The 18086-nt window shown below is 47.3% G+C and overlaps 1 protein-coding gene and 1 long non-coding RNA gene across 3 annotated transcripts; one reads left to right on the top strand and one right to left on the bottom strand.

The window, feature by feature from the left end:
- Positions 1-2150: 2150 nt before the first annotated feature.
- EXOSC2 (exosome component 2) lies at positions 2151-17694 on the bottom strand. 2 transcript variants are annotated; one of them, XM_054501613.2, is made up of 10 exons: positions 17536-17694; positions 15865-15966; positions 13815-13860; positions 13181-13270; positions 12057-12122; positions 10531-10599; positions 9724-9831; positions 9156-9332; positions 8285-8413; positions 2151-7775 (listed from the first exon to the last, which is right to left on the bottom strand). In XM_054501613.2, the coding sequence occupies exons 1-10, from the start codon at positions 17655-17657 to the stop codon at positions 7695-7697; spliced, it is 990 nt and encodes a 329-aa protein (XP_054357588.1). In that variant the 5' UTR covers positions 17658-17694; the 3' UTR covers positions 2151-7694. The 2 variants fall into 2 exon arrangements, with proteins under 2 accessions (XP_054357588.1, XP_054357589.1); XM_054501614.2 differs by lacking the exon at positions 9724-9831 and having other exon boundaries at positions 17536-17693.
- On the top strand, positions 15914-17651 carry LOC134737957 (uncharacterized). Its single transcript, XR_010123435.1, has 2 exons — positions 15914-16013; positions 16946-17651. It is a non-coding gene; the product is annotated as an uncharacterized LOC134737957 (long non-coding RNA).
- Positions 17695-18086: the final 392 nt, after the last annotated feature.

The raw sequence follows: 18086 nt of genomic DNA, 5'->3' as shown, positions 1-18086 counted from the left end.
TTGCAGTAACAGGATGTCAGCTCACTGCAACCTTCACCTCCCAGATTCAAGCGATTCTCCTGCCTCAGCCTCCCGAGTAGCTGGGATTACAGGCATACACCATCATGCATGGCTAGTTTTTGTATTTTTAGTAGAGACGGGGTTTCCCCGTGTTGGCCAGGCTGGTCTCGAACTCCTGACCTCAAGCGATCCACCCACCTTGGCCTCCCAAAGTGGTGGGATTACAGGTGTGAGCCACTGCGCCCGGCCCGCGATCCCGCTTCTAAGGAGGGATCCACTTATCACAGCGCCTACCTTACACCCAGCAGTTTACACTTTCCATAAACTGCATTATCTCATGTAATCCTCACTATAGCCCAGTGAGGCATAATACAGATGGGGAAACAGAAATGTGACTTACCTACCCAAGGTCACTTGGCCAATATGTGACAGAGTCACAATTTCATCCCAGACTGACCTTGCTCCAAAACCCATGGTTCCCACTGTACCATTCAGTATCAAAAACCTGTTGATCTGAGACCACTGATTTTTCACAAGTTGCTACTGATATCAGAGGAACAGCTGCATGATGAGTGTTGTACATTCAGCTATTATACTAAGTATTTTAGAAATATTTCTGCTGCATTGAAAGATGACACTTTTGATACTGGTTTCAAGAGGAATTAGTTACTTGGAAGGTATTGAATGGAAAACATGAAAAATTGTGCCTAGATTTAAAACTGGAATTTATAAATTCAGATGTGATTTGGTTTAGCTTTGTTCTCTCACAAAATCATCTGGCTGACAATCTTAGTTCTGATCTGTAGTGTCATTCTTCAACTGTCAATGCCCCTGTTCTCCTTTATTTACCCATTATCTTTATTATTTACTTATTTATTTTGAGGCAGAGTCTTGCTCTGTTGCCCAGGCTGGAGTGCAGTGACACGATCTCTGCTCATTGCAACCTCTACCACCCAGGCTGAAGCGACTCTCCTGCCTCCCAAGTAGCTGGGATTACAGGCACATGCCACACACCTGGCTAATTTCTGTATTTTTGTAGAGATGGGGTTTCGCCACGTTGGCCAGGCTGGTCTCAAACTCCCGACCTCAGGTGATCCGCCCTCTTGGCCTCCCAAAGTGTTGGTATTACAGGCATGAGCCATTGCACTTGGCCTATTTACCCGTTATCTTTTTCTGATTATATCCTAATTATTCCTTCTGGAGATTGTGCTTTCTTTTTATTCCCATTCATACTTTAGTCATCTTAGTCATTTTCTCCACATTCTTTTTTTTTTTTTTTTTTTGAGACGGAGTCTCGCTGGGTTGCCCAGGCTGGAGTGCAGTGGCACAATCTCAGCTCACTGTAAGCTCCGCCTCCCGGGTTCATGCCATTCTCCTGCCTCAGCCTCTGGAGTAGCTGGGACTACAGGAACCCGCCACCATACCCAGCTAAATTTTTTTTGTATGTTTAGTAGAGACAGGGTTTCACCGTGTTAGCCAGGATGGTCTCCATCTCCTGACCTCGTGATCCACCCACCTCAGCCTCCCAAAGTGCTGGGATTACAGGCGTGAGCCACCGTGCATTCTTTATTCTCTAGTTTAGCTTAAAATTGAGCAGTCAAATCAGAACCCCTAATACACATTTTTTTAAACTAACAATTCACAGCCACGTGCAGTGGCTCACACTTGTAATCCCAGCACTTTGGGAGGCCAAGGCAGGCGGATCACTTGAGGTCAGGAGTTTTGAGACCAGCCTGGCCAACATGGTGAAACCCCTCACTACTAAAAATACAGAAATTAGCCGGGCGTGGTGGCATATGCCTGTAATCCAAGCGACTCGGGAGGATGAGGCAGAATTGCTTGAGTCTGGGAGGCGGAGGATGCAGTGAGCTGAGATCATGCCACTGCCCTCCAGTCTGGGAGACAGAGTGAGACCATGTCTCAAAAAAAAAAAATAAATAAATAAATAACAATTCACTTAAGAAGCATTTATTGAACATCTGTACGTGAAGCACTGCTTTAGGTGCTGAGACACAGTGGTGGGGGAAGAAACCCACCCTTGACCTCATGGAACCTACATGGAGGGATGGGCAATAAGCAAAGTAACAATCCAAACAAAATATCAGCCTCAATGCTGGAATTAAATTTCTGGGTCCATAAACTTTCAGTCAGCCCAGTCCATCCTCTAAAGGACTGCATTATGACACCTCCCTAGAGCTTAAATCTACATTGATTCACAATTGCAAAGGGGCTTCATCAAGTCCCTTTAATTCTGAGTTCATTCCTTCACCCGTAAATGGAGGTCATAGCTTACTTTACAAGGGTTTTGGGTTTTTTGTTTAATTTGGTTTGTTTGTTTGAAGACAGGGCCTTACTCTGTTGGCCAGGCTGGAGTGCACTGGCACAATCTCAGCTCACTGCAGCCTCGACTTTCTGGGTTCTGGTGATCCTCTGGCCTCAGCCTCCCAAGTAGCTGGGACTACAGGGACATGCCACTACACCTATATTTTTTGTTGTTGTTGTTTTGTAGAGACAGGGTTCATGAGGATCAAACTAGATCTCGTTTGGTTTTCCACAAAGATTGGGACTGTGCCTCCTGGGAGTCACAGCAGAGGTCAACTGCACCTGATCTAAAGCCTTATCCCTAGTTTTCCACTTTGCCATTTTCTCGTTTTAGGTGAGCCCCATGCCCAATGCCCAGACTCTAATATTTTTTTCTAGAGATGCACTGTATTATTATTATTATTTTTTTGGAGACAGAGTCTCACTCTGTCACCCAGGCTGGAGTGCAGTGGCATAATCCCGGATCATTGCAACCTCCACCTCCCAGGTTCAAGTGATTCACCTGCCTCAGCCTCCTGAGGGATTACAGGCACCCACCACCACGCCCAGCTCATTTTGTATCTTTAGTAGAGCTGGGGTTTCACCACGTTAGCCAGGCTGATCTCGAACTTCCGACCTCAGGTGATCCGCCCACCTCAGCCTCTCACAGTGCTGAGATTACAGGTGTGAGCCACCGCACCCGGCCGATGCACAATACAATACTATAGAATGATACTTTTTTAAAAAACCAAGGCACAGTCTCAAGAGGTCCTGAGAACATAGGTCCTGAATACTTTTAAGGGCTTAAAAGCTAGAATCCAAAGCCTGGCAAATGCCTGACAATCAGAAATAAATATTGCTTGGCTGGCTGCGGTGGCTCACACCTGTAATCCCAACACTTTAGGAGGCCAAGGCAGGCAGATCACCTGAGTTCAAGAGTTCAAGAGCAGGCTGACCAACATGGCGAAACCCCATCTCTACTAAAAATATAAAAATTCGGCTGGGCGCGGTGGCTCATTCCTGTAATCCCAGTACTTTGGGAGGCTGAGGCGGGCAGATCACGAGGTCAGAAGATAGAGACCATCCTGGTTAACACAGTGAAACCTCGTCTCTACTAAACATACAAAAAATTAGCTGGGCATGGTGACATGTGCCTATAGTTCCAGTACTCGAGAGGCTGAGGCAGGAGAATCGCTTGAACCCGGGAGGTGGAGGTTGCAGTGAGCCCAGATTACACCACTGCACTCCAGCCTGGGCGACAGAGTGAGACTCCGTCTCAGAAAAACAAACAAAATTAGCTGGGTGTGGTGGTGGGTGCCTGTAGTCCCAGCTATGCAGGAAGCTGAGGCAAGAGTATCAGGTGAACCCGGGAGGCGGAGGTTGCAGTGAGCTGACATCCCGTCACTGCACTCCAGCCTGGGGAATAGGGCGAGAATTTGTCTCAAAAAAAAAAGTAATATTGAGTAATATTGTCAAATATTGAATAAATCCCTTCAACTTCATATATTTTAATTAAAAGTGATTCAGTTAAAGCAACCCCCCACGTTGCTAAAGGGATTCAGTACCATGTAAAGATTTCAGTGTATTCCATTTTTTGAAAAAAAACAAAAAACAAAAAACAAAACACCTACTGGAATTACACTTAACAACGGCGCCCTCTAGTGGGCCACTGCAAGGAAATAATCACCAAAAATTGCTTTTAGATATACTTTTCTATTAGTTCCACTTAGCAGGTAATCACCATTCAGCAGATACTGGATGAACAGCATAGGCTGGCAGACTGGGAGACACCAAGTGAGAAGGGTAAATAAGCTGACATATGGCCCTGGGGAAAACCAAACCCAGCTACTCAGGAGGCTGAGGCAGGAAGATTGTTTGAGCCCAAGTCTGTAGTGAGCCATGATCATGCCAGTGTACTGCAGCCTGGATTACAGAGAGCTTGTCTCTTAAAAAAACAAAACCAAACTTGACTCAGACTCCCACTCTTTGCCATTCCCTTCTCTCCAGAGGTATACAGCCTGGATAACCTCAAAAACGTGACAGGTCGACCCATCTAAAGCTGCAACACAGCCTATAGAATATTCAATTGTCTGCAAACTCCCCAAAACTAGTAATACAACTTGGGATAGGAAAAAAAAAAAGAGGCCAGGAGCTGTGGCTCACACACATAATCCCAGCACTTTGGGAGGCAAAGGTGGGTGGATCGCTTGAGCCTGGGCAACAACAAAAAAATTTGTAAAAATAAAAAAAAATAGGCAGGGTGTGGTGGCTCATGCCTGTAATCTCAACACTCTGGGAGGCTAAGGTGGGAGGATGGCTTCAGCAGGAGGGTTGCTTGAGGTCAGGAGTTCAAGACCAGCCTGGGCAACATAGTGAGACTTCATCTCTACCGAAAAACAAAAAACAAAAACAATTAGCTGGATGTGGTGGCTCAACACCTGTAGTCCCAGTTACTCAGGAGGCTGAAGTTGGAGACTGCTTGAGACCAGGAGGCTGAGACGTGATTGTGCTACTGCAGTCCAGCCTAGGTGACAGGGCAAGACCCTATCAAAAAAAAAAAAAAAGCCCAGGCATGGTGGTACGTCACATGCCTGTGGACCCAGCTACTCGGGAGGCTAAGATAGGTTCGTTCACTTGAGCCTGGGAGGTAGAGGCTCCAGTGAGCCATGATCCATGCCACCCCACTCCAGCCTGGGTGACAGAGTGAGACCCTGTCTCAAAAAAAAAAAGTGAGGTAAGAAGTTGTTTATTGTGTTGTTATAGAGAAGCATACCATTTAATGAAAAAGAGCCAAGTTGTATTTCAAAGTTATCAAATGCAGCGTTCAAAGTTATTACCATTGAGACTGTCCTAGGTTTACGTGGAGTAGTTAGGGCTCTGTCGGAAGGCATTTTGTCTGCCAAGCCCTTCCTCAGCTGTCCTCAGCTCATTATTACCCAGAACAAAACAACAGAAAACAATGATATTAAGACATCTATAGCTGGGCGCAGTGGCTCACACCTGTAATCCCAGCACTTTGGCAGGCTGAGGCGGGGGGATCACAAGGTCAGGAGATCGAAACCATCCTGGCCAACATGGTAAAATGCCACCTCTACTAAAAATACAAAAATTAATTGGGCGTGGTGGCACGTGCCTGTAATCCCAGCTGCTCGGGAGGCAGGAGAATCGCTTAAACCCAGGAGGCAGAGGTTGCAGTGAGCTGAGATCATGCCACTGCACTCCAACCTGGTGACAGAGCAAGACTCTGTCTCAAAAAAACAAAAAAAAAAGACATCTATAAATATCAAAAAATATGGCTGGGTGCAGTGGTTCATACCTGTAATCCCAACACTTTCGGAGGCCGAGGCAGGTGGATCACGAGGTCAAGAGATCGAGACCAGTCTGGTCAACATGGTGAAACCATCTCTACTAAAAACACAAAAAGTAGCTGGGCGTGGTGGTGGCGCATGCCTGTAGTCCCAGCTACTTGGGAGGCTGAGGCAGAATTGCTTGAACCCAGGAGGTGGAGGTTGCAGTGAGCCGAGATCGAGCCACTGCACTCCAGCCTAGCAACACAGCGACAGTCTCAAAAACAAACAAACAAACAAAAAATAGTTTGCCACATATGTGAAGATAGCACTTGCATATAGTCCCCCCCCTTTTTTTTTTTGAGACAATCTCACTCTGTCACCCAGGCTGGAATGCAGTGGCACGATCTCAGCTCACTGCAAGCTCCGCCTCCTGGGTTCACGCCATTCTCCTGCCTCAGCCTCCCAAGTAGCAGAGACTACAGATGCCAGCCACCATGCCCAGCTATGGTTTGGTTTTTTTGTATTTTTAGTAGAGACGGGGTTTCACCATGTTAGCCAGGATGGTCTCAATCTCCTGACCTTGTGATCCACCCACCTCAGCCTCCCAAAGTGCTGGGATTACAGGCATGAGCCACTACGTCCGGCCACCTTTTTTTTTTTTTTTTTTGAGACAGTCTCACTGTGTCACCTAGGCTGAAGTGCAATGGTGCGATCTCAGCTCACTGCAACCTCCGCCTCCCGAATTCAAGTGATTCTCATGCCTCAGCCTCCTGAGTAGCTGACTACATACAGGCTTGTGCCACCACACCCGGCTAATTTTTGTATTTTTGGTAGGGACGAGGTTTCACTATATTGGCCGGGCTGGTCTTGAACTCCTGACCTCAGGTGATCTGCCCACTCAGCTTCCCAAAGTGCTGAGATTACAGGCACATAGCACCCTTTTTAAGAATGTTCCCCCAAACCTACATCAGGGCACCATTTTTAGATAGTCATCAGAAAAAACAATGCACAGGAATTCTCACACTCTTCAGCGAGAACTCTGGCATCTTTTTATCTTTTAACTCTGAATTATCCACAAGTTAATGCACCACTACTTCAATTATAGGAGGAAAACAGCTTTGCTTTTCCAGTGTCCATTTTTCTTAGCTTATTTTCTTCATGTTTATCTGAGTACATGGACCCAGAACATTCACTCTAGTATCATGAATAATTCAGCATCTTACAAGTCACTCTCCAAGCAGGACAGATTAAGGCAGCCTGGTGTGGACATAATCACATCTATGGCTACAAGGAATATGCAACAGAAAATCAGATTCCAACCAAGCAAAAGGCTGCTTTTTTTTTTTTTTTGAAATAGTCTCGCTCTGTCACCCAGGCTGGAGTGCGGTACGCGATTTCAGCTCACTGCAACCTCCACCTCCCACGTTCAAGCAATTCTCCCACCTCAGCCTCCCAAATAGCTGGGACTACAGGTGCACACCACCACACCTGGCTAATTTTTTGTATTTTTAGTAGAGATGGGGTTTCACCATGTCGGCCAGGCTGGTCTCGAACTATTGACCTCAGGTGATCTGCCCGCCTTGGCCTCCCAAAGTGCTGGGATTACAGCTGTGAGCCACTGCACCTGGCCTGCTTGGTTAACTTTATTCTTCCAACTTTACCAGCTGCATTCTCAGTCACTTAAAGGATATAGGAATGGAGGCCAAAACAGACCATTTGGAGGTCAGGGATGCCATGTTTTCTACTGGGGCAATTTCATGGGGCACTGTGCCTTGTGAATGACAGTGAGTGGAAGACAAAGGATTCTCCATATTATTCCAGGATGGGAGTCCATTCGACTGGAACACTGTGCACTTTGAAATAGCTGAAACTATTCCCTAATGCTGGGACTCAGCCGGCAACCCAAGGAAGCACTGTTCATCTGCCACCCAGGCTTGGTGTTAGGACAGGAGAAAGCAGGCCTGTAGGCTGGAGGCAGTCACAGGGCCATCAATGCAGACAAAGGGATGATCTCTCGAGTCTTCGCTGAGCCACATATGGGGACCACACATCACAGTCTTCACTCCTGCAAGGTCCACAGTCCTGTGCTTCTGGAGCACCTCCTTATCCCTCCTGTTCTAAAAGCCTCTGGCGTGTTTCCATCACAATCTCCTCCATTATTTCTGGCTTTAAGATGTCTTTGATCTGAAAAAGGGAAAAGGCATTTGTTCAGAAAAGAAACCAACCATAAACAGACCACCAAGCCAATCCAAACATAAATCAAGCCGTTAACATAAACTTTCTGTATTCCTTTCATGTCTCAGAGACTAAGCGTTACAAGATATGATCTGCTAGAAGCAGCCTAATAAATCAGCAAGATTCTCTGGGATATAGCCGACAAGAACAAAGATATTATTCTGACATTCATCCAAAAGCTGGCTGAAATTTGGGATAGGTAAGATGCAGTCCAGAGGTTGCTCTCATAAACTAGTCCCACCTGACACCTCCAGCCCCAAAATCCTTAGACTGACACTAGGCATTGAGAATATTGCAAGTATCTTAGGGAAAGATCTACCAGACACTCATTAAGGCTGTTTCAGGCCGGTTCATACTGACAGATGTTGGGAAAGTATTGGGGAGACATGCATATTGTCTCTGAACAAACAACAGAGCAGCTCACAGATCAGTGAAGGGAGAGGCCCTGGGGAGAGTACCTGATGTGGAAGGGATGCTTCATAGCAGTACAGGATGCTGGTATCATACAGCATCATCCTCTGAGTTACCAGCGAGATGATGCAGTTCCGAAGCCGGGATATCACCTCTCGATCAGCAAGAGAGACAGGCTATAAGGAGACACAGAGAAGGGAAGGGAAATATAAACAGGACCAAAATCCGTGACCAGCCACAGAAATTCACAAATAAATCATTTATGACTCAGACAGTATCACCCTGGAACTCCAAATCAACCAAACAGCTAACTCCAAGGGAGATTAAAAGGAATGGAGCAGGGTGCAGTGTCTCATGCCTGTAATCCCAGCACTTTGGGAGGCCGAGGCAGGTGGATCACAAGGTCAGGAATTCGAGACCAGCCTGACCAACATGGTGAAACCCCATCTCTACTAAAAATACAAAAATTAGCAGAGCATGGTGGGGCACACCTGTAATCCCAGCTACTCGGGAGGCTGAGGCAGGAGAATCACTTGAACCCAGGAGGCGGAGCTTGCAGTGAGCCGAGATGGCAGCACTGCACTCCAGCCTGGGCGACAGAGCAAGACTCTGTCTCAAAACAAAACAAAACAAACAAACAAACAAAAAACAGAAAAAGAATGGCTTCTTCACTGGCTCTTCGGCTATTACGCTGCAACTTTGCCATCTCCACCAACAAACATCAAACCATTCACTGAGTTCATCTCCTTAGAAGAGAGAAGATCATATGAGGTTCATGAACACACCTTGATGGAAAGTCAAACTGACTCAGCCTACAGCAGTAATATAGCTAAAAACAACCAACTTCATTGGCCACAAAAACACAGCAAAGACTGAGCCTCCTCCATCCCACTGACAATGGCCACAGTGTTTGCTCACCTCCAGGTTTGCAATGAAGCCCCCTGCTTCCTCTTCTTTGTGCTCAGGTGTTGGGTAAATCCAGATGAAGCCGTTGTTACCGAGAATCACTGAGGCACCACATGGCAAATCATGAAAGTGGGTCTTCTGCCGTTTCACCAGGGAGGGGGAAACCTGGACCAAAACCCCCTGACCTAGCTAAAGAAATATATCACAAAGCTAGGTCACTGCAGCATCAGTGGGATGAATGAAAAGGAGACTACAGAATACACATCCTAAGTATATTCAAATTGGTGTCCTTTCTGTTTATAATTGCTGTTGCCTACATGCATATACATAGTACACATTTTTGCAGAGAACACTTTGGGACTCAGAGGCTATTCATACATCCCAGCAGAAGCTGACTTTCAAAACTCTTCTCTGTCATTTCCCTTTGCAGTCTTCCTTGCACTCTAAGCCAGAACTCATGTCCCAGACATTAGAGAAGCTGAAGCCAATGAGGAAGCGAGCTGGAGCTTCCTGCTGGCCCAGAAGCACTGCATTGTTCCATGACCCTAGCTCATACCTGAACCCCAAACACTCATCTTGCCTGTGAGATGTGTGCCTCCGGGTAGGTAAGGAGATGGGTGGAGCTGGGTGCAAATCCACGTCTGGTCCTGGCAGGACAGCTCAAGTCCACGTCCTGCCAAGGGCGAGTCTGCAGGACCCAGGGTTGTGAAAGTCAGCATATTGCAGCAGTCCTCTGCCTACTCCACGTACATCAGTGTGGCTGGCTGCAGCCACTCCATTAAGGGAAGAGGTTTTGGTTCCACTCAGAAAATAAAAACGTTCACCCAGATAAAGCTAAGAGACTAGTATATCCTAATTTGTTTTAGGAAGTATGCTCTCCTTAAAACAATAAATAGCTTCAATAATGCAACCTCGTACAAGAAAAGCAGTGAAATTCCATTTAGAGGCTCAGATGACAGAGCAAGCTTTGCCAGCAATAACATCCACTGGACTGACTGGACGTTTGTCTAAGGGCTGTTTAACCAGGCCCAGCCTGCCTTTGTTCCCTGGACAGCCTCAGCCCCAGTGCTGAGCTGCAGCGCCCCCTGGAGGAAGAGAGACAGCTGTGCCTCCCAGCCCACAGTTGGAGAGGCTCTTCTGGTGAAAGTCAGTCTCCTTAGAGAAAAAGGATAAAACTTGTTCTTTACAAGGCTACTGACCCATGACCCTGTGAACCCTGACCTTCCTGATGTTACGTTTAAGGAACACGATCAGTTTGTGGGATGCCAGCCTCTATTAATGCTCAGCTACTGGGGTTCTTTAGGCCAGAATTCCAGAGAGCTATGGGGATTCAAAAATAGCCTTGTAGTCTCAGTCAGCAAACAGGAATATCAAGAGCCCGACTTACTTTTCCATATTTCAGACTCCTCGTGTGCAGAGAGACAGCTCCATCAGAGAACACTGCCTGGACCTCAGCCTGGCCAGGGTGATGAAGGAACAAACAGCAGCCTCAGCTACACACTGTCCTGTCCTCTGCAGCCTCTGCCCCTTGACCCCACACCTCCATCTTTTCCTCCCCTCTCCAATGGTCCAGGCTCAACAATCTTAGACCCAGAGGACATCACTGTGACCTCACCTCTCCCCTTGGTTGTCATGAATATCTTTTTTTAAAAAATAGAGACAGAAGGCCAGGTGCAGTGGCTCACACCTGTAATCCCAGCACTTTGGGAGGCTGAGGTGGGTGGATCACCTGAGGTCAGGAGTTCTAGACCAGCCTGACCAACATGGAGAAACCCCGCCTCTACTAAAAATACAAAATTAGTTGGGCGTAGTGGCGCATGCCTGTAATCCCAGCTACTCGGGAGGCTGAGGCAGAAGAATCGCTTGAACCTGGGAGGCAGAGGTTGCGGTGAGCCAAGATAGCACCATTGCACTCCAGCCTGGGCAACAAGAGTGAAACTCCATCTCAAAAAAAAAAAATAAATAAATAAATAAAGACAGAGGCGAGGCATGGTGGCTCATGCCTGTAATCCCAGCACTTTGGGAGGCTGAGGTGGGCAGATCACCTGAGGTCAGGAGTTCGAGACCAGCCTGGCCAATATGGTGAAACCTGTCTCTCCTAAAAATACAAAAATTAGCCAGGCATGACGCACGCCTGTAATCCTAGCTATTTGGGAGGCTAAGGCAGAATTGCTTGAATCCGGGAGGCGGAGGTTGCAGTGAGCCAAGATCATGCCACTGCACTCCAGTCTGGGCAACAGAGCAAGGCTCCGTCATTTAAAAAAAAAAAAAGAAAAGAAAAATTAAAAAAAAACAAAATAGAGACAGAGTCTTGCTCTGTCACCCAAGCTGGAACGCAGTGGTGTGATCATAGCTTACTGTAGCCTTGAGCTCCTGGGCTCAAGCTACCCTCTGGCCCCAGCCTCCTGAGTAGCTAGGACTACAGGCATGTGCTACCATGCCTGGCTAATTTTTTTTTTAACTTTTTTGTAGAGAGGGGGGTCTTGCTATGTTGCCTAGGCTGGTCTTGAACTCTTAGGCTCAAGCAATCCTCCCTCCTTGGCCTTCCAAAGCGCTGGGATTACAGGCATGAGCCACCACACTCGGCCTCTCATTAATATCTTGACGTGAACAACACCTTTTCCACTCCCTGCGCTAAAAGTTAACATCATTAACAAAAGCCTAGTCTAAAGCACAGGCCACCATAAGTTAGAAGATCCAAAGAAATGACTTAGCAGCAGGTTCAAACAAGAGCTGGGGAGTCCGCCTGAATTAAGGAGACTGAGAAAGGATGCAGCAGAGCCCGACACTTGGTCTAAGACTCGGATCCCTGCAAGGATGACACGGTTCTTCCATCAGAGACATACAATGGAAGGCCCATTTCCCAGTCCCATAGAAAAGCATCAAGAGGCTGGAGTGCAAAGCGCAGGATACACTGATAAGGTCCCCTTCCTGTAAGAAACCTCTCATTGCAAGCTCATCTTCTGCAGATCTTCTCCTCTGAAATACACAAAGAAATGACATTACTTAAGCCAGATCCTCAGAAAGGTCTCCATCACCTCTTTCTCTTTCACTTCCTTTTGAGATTTTTGAGGCCAACCACAATATTCAAGCACTGAGAACTATGGCAAGAGTAGGTAACCCAAGCCACTTGAGGGGAATCAGTGATAATCACGACTTTCCATCTCAAAAGACTTTTCCACAGCTCCTCCTCTCTTCCTCTTTCCCTCCCTTCTCTGAGGAACATTCACACCCCTCCCAATCTCACCTAGCCAACATTTCCACACTCACCTTCCATGACAGCCCTCTGTGGTCCAGCAGGACCAGACTAACTCCTGCTTGGATATATCTCTGCTCACACATTTCTCTTTATCTCAGATTCCCTGAACTAGTCATTTAAAGTCTCTCCATCCTTCCAGGATCAACTCCAATGCCTGTCTTTCCTACAAGCTTCTCTCACTGAAATCTCCTTTTGTATAACCACAGCTTATTTATTCTTCTACTGCCAGGGACTAGGTCAGTTATCTTATATCCCCTGCTGGGGAACTCAATCGTGCTTGGCACTCGGCACAGAGCTTGGCACAGTAAGCCTCTCTGTAAATACATGCTGGACTGAAGATCAAGGTGAACCATGGCATTTTACAAAAGGCTGTGGCTTAGTTACTGTGGTTGTCTGGAATAACCAAATGTTTTTCAATTCACAAACAACTAATGTAAAGACAACTTTTCAAGGAACATCTTCACTGTGCAAGGCTGCTATGTCCAAAAAGGAAAACTATTAACAACCAGCATCTAAGGGCTTCTCTCCCCAACTCTCTGTTGGGATCCCACCCCATGGATGTTTCTGATCCTACCATATGCCAACTGCTCCCTCTTTCGGGAGACCTGGACAGGGTGAAAAGTCTACATACACATCTAGGCAGCAAACTTGACAGCAGACAAACAGGAGTCAAAGGGGCAACCTCGGTGTAAATCAAAGTCCTCTGATGGAACAAAGGGTCCCACGGCTCCCCCCAGCCCACTGGGCCCTAGTCCATGGCCCCAGCTGTAGCCCTTACCAGCTCTCCTCCAGGAAGGTTCATGGACGAGAGCAGCAAGACCGAATCCAGCCTGGAGTTGGTCTCCACCTTCCACCTCTTCTGTTGAACCTATAAGCCAAGTTCCACACCTGGACACATGCTCCATGTTCATGTGTCGTATCATAAATAACCAGTAAGGCCAGACGCGGTGGCTCACGCCTGTAATCCCAGCACTTTGGGAGGCCGAAGCTGGTGGATCACTTGAGGTCAGGAGTTTGAGACCAGCCTGACCAATATGATGAGACCCCATCTCTACTAAAAATACAAAAATTAGCTGGGCGTGGTGGCGGGTGCCTGTAATCCCAGCTACTTGGGAGGCTGAGACAGGAGAATCGCTTGAACCCGGGAGGTGGAGGTTGCAGTGAGCCAAGATCACGCCACTGCACTCCAGCCTGGGCAACAGAGCGAGACTCCATCTCAAAAAAAAAAAAAAAGAAAGAAAAATTAACCAGTAATCTGAAGTCGAACAAGCCACATATTTACATCAGAGGCCAAACAATAGCCAAATGCAATGAATGCCTTTTTCATGTAACTACAAGTGGAATGACTGTCCCATGAATGAAATCGCCAGCCTGCCTCGACTTTGTAAACACCAATCTGATATCGACGTTACCTCTGTGATTCGTCCCACTACAATGTCTCCTACTTCACCAATGTATCTGAAAGATAAAACACAAGGGATTCATCCATCTGTGAGCAGACTTTCCGACAAGACCACACACCATTTGAGATGTCGGTTCAACAGGGTGAAAGCCTGGAAGAGGCACCACATTCAGCAAATTCATGTAACTATATTGTCTGGACTTATTTTCAGAAATTGCTAACTTCAAACATTCCTCCACGTATAAAGTCTCCATTAACTATCCTTAGACATATCACTATTCCAAGTAGTTCATTTAGCCAAAAAACCCTATTTTGTTCGATTACACGACAATGAAAAACATGGACTATTTTCCTGTGGCACATGGATGAGTTATGCACCAGCCAAAGGAAGAGAAAGGAAATCTGAGCCAGGACGCCAAACACACAAGTCTGCTCATGTCTTCTCCACTCACTCACTGCCTGCTCCTCTCAAGCCCCTTTGCTAGTTCCCTATCCGCGATTCTAATGAGACGTACTCAGTGCTAAGGCTAAGTGCTTAGACCTCTTCACTTTTCGGCCACTCAATCTAATACCTTTAAAACACCACTCTGTGCTGTGACTGTGCCACTCTCCTGAATTCCAAATCCTACTCAACTGCTAGCTACCCAACTCTGCCATTTAGATGACTAACAGGCATTTTCAAATGTATCAAGCCAAAAACTAAGCTTTCCCACAGCCCCCTCCAGTCCTCCATAGCAAACCAAGATAGGGGATGAGTTATCCCCATCTCAGTCAACGGTGACTCCATCCCCTCAGTTGCTCAGGCCAAAAACCTTGGAGAGTTCCTTGATTCCTCTCTCTCTCTCACGCTCCAGGACAAGTCCAGTAGCAAATCCTGTTGGCTCTACCCTTAAAACATATGCAGGAAATAAAAGGCATCCAAATTGGAAAGGAAGAAGTAAAATTATTTCTATTCACAGCTGACGGGGTCCTATGCACAGTAAAGCCCAAAGAATACAAAACCAACACCTTTTCATGATTTTAAAACAACACTCGGAAAATAAAATCTGTGTAGATTCCAATCACTCCTCCACCTTCTACTGCTCCCACCTTAGCTGAAGCCACCATCACTTCAGATCGTGAGTATGGTCCCTAATCCACCTCCCTAAGCTTGCCCTATCCCCCTTCAATCTCCCATCAGCAGCCAGAGTGAGCTTAAGTCCAGATCAAGTCCCTCCTCTGCTCCACCCCTTCCAGTGCTTCCCAGATTACACAAAGTAGAAGCCAAAATGCTTACTCTGGCTACAAGGCAGGCCCACGCCCGCCCACCTCAGCTCTCTGCTTATATCTGCCCCTTCTCTCCCCCTCACTCACTCTGTTCCAACCCCACTGGCTTGCTTTCTGGGGCTAACCTTCATTGAATGCTTCTAGGTATCAGGCTCTGTGCTAAATACTTTACAGGTGCCATCTCACTGAATTCTAAAGAAAATCCTAAGACAGGTGCAGTGGCTCACGCCTGTAATCCCAGCACTTTGGGAGGCCAAGTCGGGGGAAATCATCAGAGGTCAGCAGTTCAAGACCAGCCTGGCCAACATGCTGAAACCCTGTCTCTACTAAAAATCAAAAAAAATTAGCCAGGCATGGTGGAGGGCGCCTGTAATCCCAGCTACTTGGGAGGCTGAAGCAGGAGAATTGTTTGAACCCGGGAGGCAAAGGTTGCAGTGAGCCGAGATCACGCCACTGCACTCCAGCCTCAGCAACAGAGCGAGGCTCTGTCTCAAAAAAAAAAGAAAAAAAAAGAAAATCCTATGAAGTAGGCCATGCTATTATACTCACTTTGCAGAGGAGGTAACCAAGGCTTGGAGTGGTGACATAACCTGGGGAAACCTCTGAAGCCTGCACTGATCTGCAGGTGCAGATCAGACTGTAGGTACACCCCACCTACAGTCATGGTCAAAACCTCAGACTTACAGCATGACAGGGCAGGCAGGGGTGGGGTGGGGGATAAGGAGGGGGCAGGAAAAGCCTGGTTGTACAACCTGGATGCCACAAGAAAGGGAATACACACCTTTTGTTCTCACCTGGTTTTCAAAGCTTTCACACAGATCAACTTGTTCACTCTCTCCACAGAGCCAGCAACAGATGCAATGAGCTTCTCTTCTCCCATATACGTTCCATGGCCCCTGATGCAAGGCGAAGATACAAAGAAAGGATACGCGGGTAACTCGAGGTGACCTCTCTCCCTTCAAGAACAATGTGTTCCTCAAAGCTAACAGGCTCCCCCTGCAAAGCATGGCTTCTGTGCTGGCTGCTCCCTCTGCCTTCAGTGCTCCTTCTCCAGACAGCTACTTGGACATCGCTCCTCTCACTCAGGTCTGCTCAGGTGTCACTTTCTGCAGCAGGCCTACCTTGACTGTGCCATTGAAAACACAGCCCACCCCGTTGCCACCACTCCCCCCACATACCACTGACCCTGCTCCACTTTTTTCCCTATTGCATTATAGCCTAACATTCTGAATAACTTATTCATTGCGCTTATTACCTATCTCTCCCTGTTAGAACTCCACCAGGACAGAGATTTTCCACTCTGCCATAATAACCCAACTGCACAAAATATAGGTTGAAAGCATTAATGAAAGAATGAATCTTAAGATTTCTTAGGTGCCGGGCATGGTGGCTCATGCCTGTAATCCCAGCACTTTGGGAGGCCGAGGCAGGCAGATCACACTTGAGGTCAGGGGATCCAGACCAGCCTGGCCAACATGGTGAAACCCTGTCTCTACTAAAAACAAAAAAACAAAAATTAGCTGGGCATGGTGGCGTGCGCCTGTAATCCCAGCTACTCAGGAGGCTGAGGCAGGAGAATCACTTGAACCCAGGAGGCAGAGGTTGCAGTGAGCTGAGATCGCACGACTGATCTAAGAGAGACTCCGTCTCAAAAAAGAAAAAAATTTCCTAGTATCCACTAACCTTAAACTAACAGGTTAAAGGGCAATGATATGAATGCTGTGCCCCTTGTACATATACATGTACAAAAAAAAAAAGGTTGAAACACTAGTGTTATCTATGATGATATAATGGCTGGTTTTACTTCTTTTCTTACATAATTGTCTCATTTAATCCTCATTACCGTATCATACTGTTATTATCACTGTCTTACAGATGAGGAAACTGACCGTGGAGAGGCAATGCCGCTAATAAGATGTGATGGTAGCAGGACTGGAACCCCAACTGTCTGATTCAAAAGCCTTCCCTCTTAACCACAATACACTGTACTACACCCCTTAGATTCAAAATGTGTATAAATGGGTGCATGCAGCACGATGTAACTGTTTGCCCTAAGCTCGAACAATTACGGATTCTAAACTGAAGAGGAGGCGGCCAAGGACGCCCACCGTCCCCTCACAGAGCTGAAAACTGGAAAAGAGCCTGCGCCTTTTCCCCTCCCCAGCTTTCCAGGTCTCCCACAAGGAAGGCTCAAAGATTTGGACTTCGGGCAGAAGACCCAAAAGTCACAGCCACCGGAGGTCAGGAGTGGAGGGTTTCAGGGAGCTGAGACAAATGCAGACGGGGACACACAAGATGCAGGGGGCAAGAAGCACGAGGCTCGGAAGCGAGGCGAGGAGGATGCTCAGACGAAGTGCCTTGGGTCCCGCGGGGAGTTACACACACAGGGATACGAGGCCTGGACCACGTGCAGAGAGCCCTGAAGCCGCTCTCTGAAGCCTCGACTCCCCCAAGTCCCCACGTACCGCATGAATCCCGTGTCCGTAGTGATTGTATCCCCCGGCACCACTAGATGTTTCTTGGTGTCGCGGCCCAGTCTCTCGCTAAGAGGCTTGCGAGCCACTGGAAGCCTCATCTCCATCGCCATCTTGGCGCCAATGAGTTGCGCAGGCGCAGCTCAGCCGGGAGCCGCGATATCCGACTCCACAACTCCAGGCCGCGTTCGGAGGGGCGGGGAAGGGCGGGGACTCAGAGCAGCTGCCAATGAGAACTCACGGCCTAGAGGCCATGTTGACAATTGGCAACAATAAGGCGAACCCGAAGAGAAGGGAGCCGAGCTGCCATGTCTATTACTGGCAAGGGAGCACCCGTGGAATAATAAAATCTCACGTTGTGTGGCGTGTGACTTTTTACCAAAACTGTCTTGTACTCATCATCCCATTTATTGTTTACCAGGGTTAGAGATAATTGAGAAACGGACCTCTTGAGTTTCTGTCCAATTCTAAGCTGCTGAAATCCGATATTTTGTAAGAGAGAGCTCAGGAGGATGGAGAGATGGGATCTACAGAGAACACTA

The sequence above is a fragment of the Pongo pygmaeus genome, chromosome 13, assembly GCF_028885625.2.
Source record: "Pongo pygmaeus isolate AG05252 chromosome 13, NHGRI_mPonPyg2-v2.0_pri, whole genome shotgun sequence".
Classification (NCBI taxonomy): Eukaryota; Metazoa; Chordata; class Mammalia; order Primates; family Hominidae; genus Pongo; species Pongo pygmaeus.
Note: the sequence above shows the minus strand (reverse complement) of the source record. Positions and strands in the feature narration are given on the sequence as shown.